Source organism: Henckelia pumila, chromosome 4, assembly GCF_033568475.1.
Source record: "Henckelia pumila isolate YLH828 chromosome 4, ASM3356847v2, whole genome shotgun sequence".
NCBI classification, from domain to species: domain Eukaryota; kingdom Viridiplantae; phylum Streptophyta; class Magnoliopsida; order Lamiales; family Gesneriaceae; genus Henckelia; species Henckelia pumila.
Genome location: NC_133123.1, coordinates 35,400,242 through 35,410,151, shown reverse-complemented (window position 1 = coordinate 35,410,151; position 9,910 = coordinate 35,400,242). Strand labels below are relative to the sequence as shown.

General features: G+C 36.6%; 1 protein-coding gene across 1 annotated transcript; it reads right to left on the bottom strand.

Moving 5' to 3' along the window:
- Window positions 1–1,977: 1,977 nt before the first annotated feature.
- LOC140860835 (agglutinin-2-like) lies at window positions 1,978–2,418 on the bottom strand. The gene has a single exon (XM_073263841.1). The coding sequence runs from the start codon at window positions 2,416–2,418 to the stop codon at window positions 1,978–1,980; it is 441 nt and encodes a 146-aa protein (XP_073119942.1).
- Between the last annotated feature and the right edge of the window lie 7,492 nt (window positions 2,419–9,910).

Sequence of the window (9,910 nt, the reverse complement as noted above, 5' to 3'; positions counted from 1 at the left end):
AAAATATTTTAACAATTAATCCTGAAAAAGAGATTGTGAGACCCCTGTCCCACATGGAAAATATGAAAGGTTTAAAATGGGCTACAATGGACTTCTATAGCAACTTGGGTTAATTATTTTCATAAAGCGAGGACGAATACAAAGTAGTTGCTATAGGGGCCCATTGTGCAGTCGCGCAGGCGCGGGCCTGGGCCTGGGGCATGAGAGAATGATATCAGAGACGGTCACCAGCCGGCAGACCCCGAGAAATAAGTGCTATGCGGGGCAAAGTGCTACGTGCATGAGAGCCACCTCTTGAACCTGCAAGGCAAAGTGCTACACGATGGGAGCCACCTCTTGAACCCGCATGAGCCATCTCTAGATTCTCGGTGCTGGTGGATCGAGAGGTCAAGTCGCAATGAGGACATCGCGTTCTGAAGGAGGGGTGATTGTGAGACCCCTATCCCACATGAGAAATATGAAAGGTTTAAAATGAGTTTAAAATGGGCTACAATGGACTTCTATAGCAACTTGGGTTAATCATTTTCGTAAAGCGAGGACGAATACGAAGTATTTGCTATAGGGGCCCATTGTGCAGTCGCGCAAGCGCGGGCCTGGCCCGGGGCATGAGAGAAGAAGTTATTTATTTATTTATTGTTATTAGGTTATGTTGGAATTCCCATTTATTTTAGATTTTCCGTTGCTGTTTATTTTTCGAATGATTACAAAAACAATTTGTAATTTTTATCTGATAAATAGACTGTTCGCGCATCTATTGATACAATCGTCCTTTATCATTATTATAGTTATTTTAATAGCTTTTAAACAAGAGTATATCTCTTGTTAGACGGTTTCATGTGTGAGACGGATCAACCGATCCATATATACATAAAGTGGATGGTAGTATTTATTTTAGGTATAAAAATTAATCATTTTTTATGGGACATATCAAATAGGAGATCCGTCTCATAAAATTGACTCGTGAGACCGTCTCACAAGAGATTTTGTGTTTAAACAATATTTTTATGTCACGCGATAACTTGGCACGTGACAAGACTTATAATAATTTGAATTTTATTTCAAATTTTAAATATCATATTTATATAAATATTTTTTTATTACACACTTTTCAGGTGATTGAATGCATATTTACTTAAATAAATTCTAGGGTTATCTAAGAAATTTTCCCAAAATTATTTAAAACATTTTTCTAGATCTATTTGATAACTGAGGAGATTTTTTTTGGGTCAATTTTTCCTTTAATTTTATGCGTAACATTAACTAAACGACCCATGTAGGATCACGTGCATGGAATTTTCCCCAAATATTACGACATAGAAAGCTAATATTCCCTCTGTCTCAATTATATAGTCCACGTTTCATTTTTGTTTGTCTCAAATATATATTCATATACCATATTTAATAATATTTTTTACACTCTTATACTAATATACCCCTATTAACTACACCTTAAAAATTGTGCAATCATTTTTAATACATTAAATAGGGATAAAATAAGAAGTTTGTATAAAATTTGTTTTTCCAATAATTTTTTCTTAATCTGTGTGAAAAAATAAGACTATATAATCGAGACGGAGGAAGTATATAATAGCGGGATCGAGTGAGCGGCCAAGTTAGCAGTGCAAAAGTGGAAATTTCTGGCGAAAAATTTTAAACCTAATTTACTAAATTTGCAACGTGCCAATATATAGCTAATTAAAAGACTAATTAAAATGGTAATCAGGCGAGATTATAGGGGATCTTGTAAGAACATGTAAATACAAATTAAGATGATCCGCATGCATGCATGCTTGACCATATATTAACATAGGATGCATAAAATCACACATACTTATGTATGATTAACGGAGTACTTGAAGCTAGCACACTTGCTAGTTAATCCTTATTAACACACACATAAAATCACACATACTGTTTGATGAATGCTCCACCATTCTCGTCGTTATTGGCGGTATATACCAAAGTGGAAGAGAAATACTACGCGAGAATGTCAAAATTTGCAGCCAACACTCCTGTGGCAGCGGAGATTCCAACTCGAACCTGTTGAGGCAGAGTGTCCTTCAAGTCATGCACGTAGCTGAGCGTGGAAGTTTTTGATGCGTAATTGGTCGTCACGGTTATCGTTTTAGTGTTGGAGACGTATTCGATGCGTGCAGTCACCACTTTGTCGAGCGAGCCCTCGAACCTCGTGACGCTCGACGAGGTTTTGGAGTTTATGTTGATTCCAACATGAAGATAGCTTGAATCCCATTCACTATTAGCGTAGATGTCGTATTCCACGGCGAAGAGGGAGGTAGAGGTGCCGTAGATTCCGAGGTTGCCTCCACTGAAACCGTTGGGGATGGTGGTGCTGACGGGTGCAATGAAGAAGGCAAGGCCATCAGCCAAACATTCCTCATTCAAAGTCACTGTATCCATGAAAGTTGGTTAGTTTTCTCTTATTTGCTAGAATTTCTTTCAAGAACTTAGCATAAATCGGCATTTGAGCTAAGACATCTGCAAAAAAAATGTTAATATGGAGTTTCTTGAAAATTTCAAGAAACTACTTAAATTGATAATCGAGATTTAATTGTCTAGCTCTTTGGGGAAAAGGAAGACTAGAAATATCAACATTAGAATTTAAGTCATCTTCCTTACCTTTCTTACCCGTGCTTGGAGAGAGATTGACTTTTTTGGTGTGTGCTCTCTCTTGACGTCTTGCTCCTCTGTCTTGACTGTCATAACTTGTTGCACAAAGATGACATTCACTTCCTTAGGATTCTTCTCTGTGTCACTAGGCAGTGTTCCAAGAGCTTGAGAAGATAACTGGTTCGCTAACTGTCCCAGTTGAGTTTCCACTCTTTGCATCATAGCATCATGATTTTGCCATCTCATCTCATTCCTGACTATGTATTTTGCAAGCATATCTTTGAGATTTGACTTGTTCTCAGATTGTTTGAAACCCGATGGTATAGAAGTCCCAGTACCTTGTGGAGGTTTAACTGGTTGCTGAGGTTGAGGTGGATTGAAATATTGTGGCTCGACGGAAATTTTATCCTGTTTCCACCTAAAATTCGGGTGATTTCTCCAACCTGGATTATATGAGAAATTGAATGGATTATATTTTTTTCGCCCTTGGTTCCTCACATAATTCACCGAGTCTCCCTCAAAAATTGGCATTTCTTTAGAAAATATATCTGGCATGAATGGAACGCTACTCAACGATCCACCAGCTGCCTCAATGTTTCCTTGGACTTTGACTTGATTCACCAGTTTTAATGGTACTGATTGATTAGTTTGCAGTTGAGCCACTTGGGTGTGTTAGTCCATCAAGTTTTGCTGTGATTGCTGTTAAAGCATCCATCTCAAGAAATCCGACTTTCTTCTCTCTTCTAGTGTCTTGCCAACCCATATTACTTTCATCCATATTTGATATGATTTCCAGTGCTGCTGTTGGAGTCTTTCTATATAGGATGCCATTGGCAGTCACATCGAGCATAGAACGCACAGTTGAATCCAACCCATAGTAGAAAGTCTCAATTTGTTGGCCTGTTGAGAAACCGTGGCTAGAACATACTCTCAGCATCTTTTTGAATCTTGCCCATGCTGAATTCAATGATTCCCCATCCTTCTGCCTAAAAGATATGATATCATTCTGCAGTTTTGTAACCTTAGCTAATGGGAAATACTTGTTCATGAAGACTTCAACTAGACCATCCCATGTAGTAATAGATCCATCTGGTAAATCTCGAAGCCACTCCAACGTTTCACCTTACAGAGAAAAGGGAAATAGCCTCAGTAGAATAGCATCAGTAGTCACGCCATTGAATTTGAAGGTGTCACAGATTGACAGGAATTGTTCCAGATGAGCATTCGGATCCTCAGAGAGCGACCCTCCAAATCTGACTTGCAATTGAATCATCTGGATGATAGATGGTTTAATCTTAAAAGTATTCGCCTGAACTGCAGAGCGAACGATGCTGGATCTATATCCTCCAACCAATGGTCGATGAAGTTCCATCAAAGTGCAGTTATTCTATTCTTCGGCCACGTCCTCAGGATTCTTTTCAAATTCTGGTTTGTAGTTAGTATCTAACTTCTCTTCAGATTCGAAATCAAGAGCCAAGTTATTCTGCCTCTGTGCTCTACGTATACGATGAAGAATGCTTTCAATTTCCAAATCAAGTGGCATGAGGTTTCTGCTATCTCGAGCACGGCTCATATAGCATGAGCTAAAGTCCTGAAATAAAAAACAAAGTGTACAAATTAACTATCAGACGAAAGCATCTTGAATAAATAAATTTTTAAAAATAAAAAATAAAAGCCTAGTCTCAAATAAACAATTGATCCTAAAAGTAAACAAATAGTCCCCGGCAACAACGCCAAAAACTTGACCGACTATTTTGGTTGGGAAATTCTAGCAAGCGCACTAGGTCAAATTATAATATAATTGGATTGAGTCTAAGTTGATCCCACAGAGACTATTGTTTATGTAACGTCCTGTATTTTTTTAACATGCTCGAGAAAATATAATGCAGAAAAGTGCGGGTAAATTTTTTTCAAATTCAAAACTAAAGTGTAGGGCATGCATCAAACTAGAAAGTTCAACATCTTGATTGGAATTTAAAATCTAAGAAGTAACATTTAAAAATCTAATGAATCTAACGTGCATAAAATATTTTGAAACAAAGAATGCAACCACCATACTGTCAATGACCAGTCTAATACGGGCACGTAAAAATCTACTACTTACAAAGCAAACCTGAACGACGATTAAAATCTTTAAAAAACAGACGAAACGTGAGTTTTGATAAAACAAACTAAATGCGGAAAGATACTTTATAAATCATTCGTAAAACCGGACATAAAATATCTTAATGAAATAAACAACATAAAAGATAAAAACTTAAAACATTAAAACTCATTGCCGCGAGACCGTCATTGGAAATACTTAAATACTAACTTTTATTAAAATAATTTAAAATGTCGCGCGTGAAATAAGGTAAGAACAAAATATCAGTAAACATGTAAAAAACATCTCGCTTTAAAACGTCAGAGCTACTAAACTTTCATGTCATGCAATGCCTTCGCCTCTTGAACTCTTCAGCCTTTCCACCAAAGCTTTCATTTATATTTCAAACCTAACTGCACCAATCAAGCATATAGAGTATAAAGACGCAACAAGCATTATTCATATATAAGTCTTAATAAAAATCATCATGTTTGAAACTTATAAAACATAAACTTAAAATAACTTGAATTAAAGAATAAATGAACAAATCATATAACTGTCATATAAAAGTGATGTAATATATGCATTTGTGACAACTGTCATATGAGCACGTGTTTTGGAACGGTCATCCCCGGTGCTCATCCCAAGGTGCAATTTCCACATCATCTTGAGCACGTGTTTTGGGTAGGCACTTCCGGAGCTCATCCCGAAAGTCCAAATCCCAGCATATTCCGTCTCATTTTGCCACCGCAAAGTCACATACAACATCAAATATTTTTCATGCATATATAACATCAATCAATATCATAACTTTGTAAACTTCATCATGTTTTCCCATCATAACATCGTCGTCATAAGAATTTACTTCATAAACTTTCTCATAACTTCATCATCATAAAAATTCTCATTCTCATAGTAAAGCATTTTACATTATAAAACTTTTATCGTCCATGAAACATACTTAAAAATATCTTAAAATCATCATGTCATTATGAACCTTGAAAATAATTTGAACTAACATGACATGCTCTTAAAAATGCTTTCATGATTGAAAATCATGTGTGCTAATTAAATAAAAATGAGTACATCGACCTTAAGTTAATAAAATTTCATGCTTTCAAAATAAACATAACTTTCGTAAAAACATACTAGCATATAATACATTACATAACTAAACCGATCCACGTGAGTCGTTCTTTTTGTTCTTGACATCAAAACTAAGAATTATTTCCATAGGACATCTTAAAAATACTTAAAATATCTTAAAAGAGCATAAAAATAAATTTTAGAATCACAACACATAAGAAAATATGCTTGGGGCAGAACCCCCGGGATTTGCGCGCCCTAGCGCGCACAGGGCGTAGGATGGGCGCCTTGGTCGAGCAAATACTACCACATAAAATCAATCAATTATATTTATAAATTAGTCTCGATTAAATTGCAAGTGCACGAGTCAAGTAATAATATAATGTATAATTTACGAGTATCGTCCACAAAGATTGATTTATGACAAAATTACCTCAAATATTATTCTTTAGTTAATCAAGATGAGATGAAGAATAAACTAATGAACTAAAATAAAAGGGTGAAACAAAATAGAAATAAAGAAATTCAATTCAGAAAATAAATAAATGATTGTTAGGATCTCGGTTCATCTACCCCTTAATCTTCTCTAATGATTGAATTCAATTGTCAAGTCATGCTTTTGACAAAATTCCCTATTCTATCAATATACACTGTCGAGCTATATTAATCTAATTAGCAAAGTGCAATAACAAAGTGTGACGCCCGGGGCTGAGGAGGCGGAGAATGATCGCCGGTGCCAAGAGGTTGCACGAACAATGAGAGACTCTTGGTAGGCTTCTAGGTGGAGGGAGACATGAATGAACCGATCCCATGCCGGAATGAGAGGGATTCCGAGACTGGGTAGGTATGCGAATACATAGTTGAGGAGGACTTAAAAAATTTCATATGTACTACTCATATCAAGAAGGTGCATCTTCTTTTCGGGAGCTAATTATATAAGAACTCCAAAGTTAAGCGTGCTTGGCTTGGTGCAATTATAGGATGGGTGACCCCCTGGAAAGTTTCCCAGGGTGCGTGTGAGTGAAGACATAAGAACGATAAAAAAACTCGTCTAGATAGAGTGGGTCGTTGCAAATGGTATCAGAGCCGACCTCTCTTAGTAAGGTATGGTTCGGGGACGAACCAGGCGAAAGCTAGTGGGCATGTGACGCCCGGGGCTGAGGAGGCGGGGAGTGATTGCCGGTGCTAAGAGGTTGAATGCGGCTCCTGGTAGGCTCCTAGGCGGAGGGAGACATGAATGAATCGATCCCGTGCCAGAATGAGAGAGATTCTGAGACTGTGTAGGTATGGGACTACATAGTTGAGGAGGGCTTAAAAGATTTCATATGTACTACTTATATCAAAAAGGTGCATTTTCTTTTTGGAAGCTCATCATATAAGAACTCCAAAGTTAAGCATGCTTGACTTGAGGCAATTATAGGATGGGTGACCCCTGTGAAGTTTTCCAGGGTGCGTGTGAGTGATGACATAAGCATGCTAAAAAGACTCATCTTGATAGAGTGGGTCGTTACACAAAGTGCCCTTGTGTTATTTAACAATTGCAATTGCATTAACGAAACATGAAATCCTCTAGCTTTTGATCTATTGGACTATGAATATAAACATGTGTTATTTAACAATTGCAATTATAGGATGGGTGAACCCCTGGGAATTTTCCCAGGGTGCGTGTGAGTGAGGACATAAGCACGCTAAAAAGACTCGCCTTAATAGAGTGCGTTACACAAAGTGTCCTTGTGTTACTTAACAATTGCAATTGCATTAACGAATCATGGAATCCTTTAGCTTTTGACCTATTTGACTATGACTATCAACATGTACCCAACATCATATGTCTATGCAAGTTGTAAATCCATGGATTATATTATTCTATCATGTCATAAAATCTTCTTTCGGTATCAATTATAACATATAAAATTACTTCAAAGTTGATCAATATTCTCCAAAGATTCAATAAGCACAATAATATAATCAAGAATGTATAAAAACCAAATTCAATCTTCAAAAAGAAATCAAAACATAGTTTTGGGGGTACGATCTCCAAAATCCCAACAAATAAAAGAGAAAAGAAGAAAACTAGTTTTTGCGGTTGTTGTTTCCTCTTGAGTTCTTAAAGTTTTTCTCCCTTCTCCACTCTTGATGGCCGCCTCCTTCTGCCGTCTCCCCGTCCCTTGTTGTGTTCTTTTCTCTCATTTTATATTTGCTTGAAAGCTCGTCAAATAAAGCCCAAGTCAAGACTTTAATTTTCAAAAATCTGTGTTTTTTTTTTTTGCGCAGGTAGCGCAGCTGCGCTGATCTATTTTCCTCATTGGCATAGCTACGCCATTCTATAGAGCAGTTGCGCCCATCTACAAACGCAGGGGAGCCCTTTATGTTCAGAGATTATGCACGGTTGTGGTGGGATGGAGCGCAATTGGCAGTGGGTTTGACTACGCTGACATGGGCAGAATTCAAGGAGATGATCAATCAGAAGTAATTTTTTGATGATGTAAAACATGTATTTATGAGGGAGTTTCTGGAGCTCAGACAGGGAGAGCTTACAGTAACGGAATATGTCAGAAGATTTGAGAGGGGTCACCATTTCATGGGCGGTCTGAACCCCGCTATCAGGAATGATGTGCCACTGAGTCATGCCGCATCATTCAGCGAGGCTGTAAGAGAGGGAGAGATAGGAGATGACCAGAGAGACCCAGGCCAAGCGACAGACCTCAATAGGGTCCTGCCAAGAAGAGATTCATGGGTCCTTCAGAGAACAGACATTCTTCATGGTTCAGTTTAATGATTTTAAAGTTTTAAAGATTTTAATCAAAGTTAGTAACACTTAAAGAAAAGTTTTAAGGACTTCTGTTTTATTATCATTTGTTATATTTCAAAAATATCGAGTATTTTTAAGCATGGGTGTTACAGAGAAATTCCAGATTTATACAAAAATTGATAAGATATGATCGAATGTAATAGTAGCAAAGATATAAAAAGTTCAAAAATTATTGTTCATATAATATCCCAATAGGGATAAATATAAAGAATGGGCAGGTTGGCATATTATTTGAAAGGATTACTAAATGGTCTTGCCATTTTTAGTAAACTAAATTGTAATTCAGTAATCCTACTAAGACAATCTTGCCTCATTGTTTTTATGCCTGTAGCATAAAATTGTTGTTGCTTTTCTGCTTCTTCGATAAGTTCTAGTAATTCATGTTCATGTTTTACCATATGTAACAAATGATTCTTTCTTTGTTTATGAACAGAATTTTCAAACTTGATTAAGGGATTTTCCCTTATCCATCTTCTTGCATCATCCCCCATTTCGTAGAATTCTTTATTGAATTCTCCAAGTTCTTTCGTTTGCCATGAACTCTATGCCTCTTTCAAGGTGTTTCCATGACTTATGATCTTCAAAAAATTCTAGACCAAGTACCAATTGATCTATTATTTTTCCAGGAATACCATTAATTTGAACCTCCAATTCAATATTTATTAATCCTTGATAGTTTTCGATCATTGGTTGTTCCAGATAGTATATAGTATTACTAGGTAACTGATTTATTTGACTTGTAATATCGAATACTATCTTAATTTATTTCCAACCCTCAAGAGATCTTAATATTCATATTGTGGAAAATTCATTTTCCTCTGGTTGAGCTTCTTGAACCGGGGCTTTTCCCCACCTTCGACTTGTGATTCTATCTTTCTGAAATGATAGTCTTCTCGGTTCAATTTTAAGAATTTGAATTTTATACAGAATAGGTTTATCCTGTATTTGGATATCAGTTTCCTGAATTATAGGAAACTCTATCCTTTCTGGATAAATGGCTTGCGCAACTCTTCCGAAAATCTCAGGGATTTCAATAAACTCATTTCTAACAAAAAGTTCTGAATGATGTGTAATAAAAAGAGCATATGAAATTTGATAGGTAATAGCGCCTATTACCTTCTTTCATTAGTCATTTTTCCTTGAAATTTTGATGTAATGTCAAGGCTCGACTAAAATCTCTGTCCGCCAAATTGTAGGCTATCCTTGGATATATAACTCCCACAATTTTTCCTGCACATAGATTTTCTGAGATAGTACCAAGAACAACATCTTGGATATTACCCATTCTTTTATACATATTG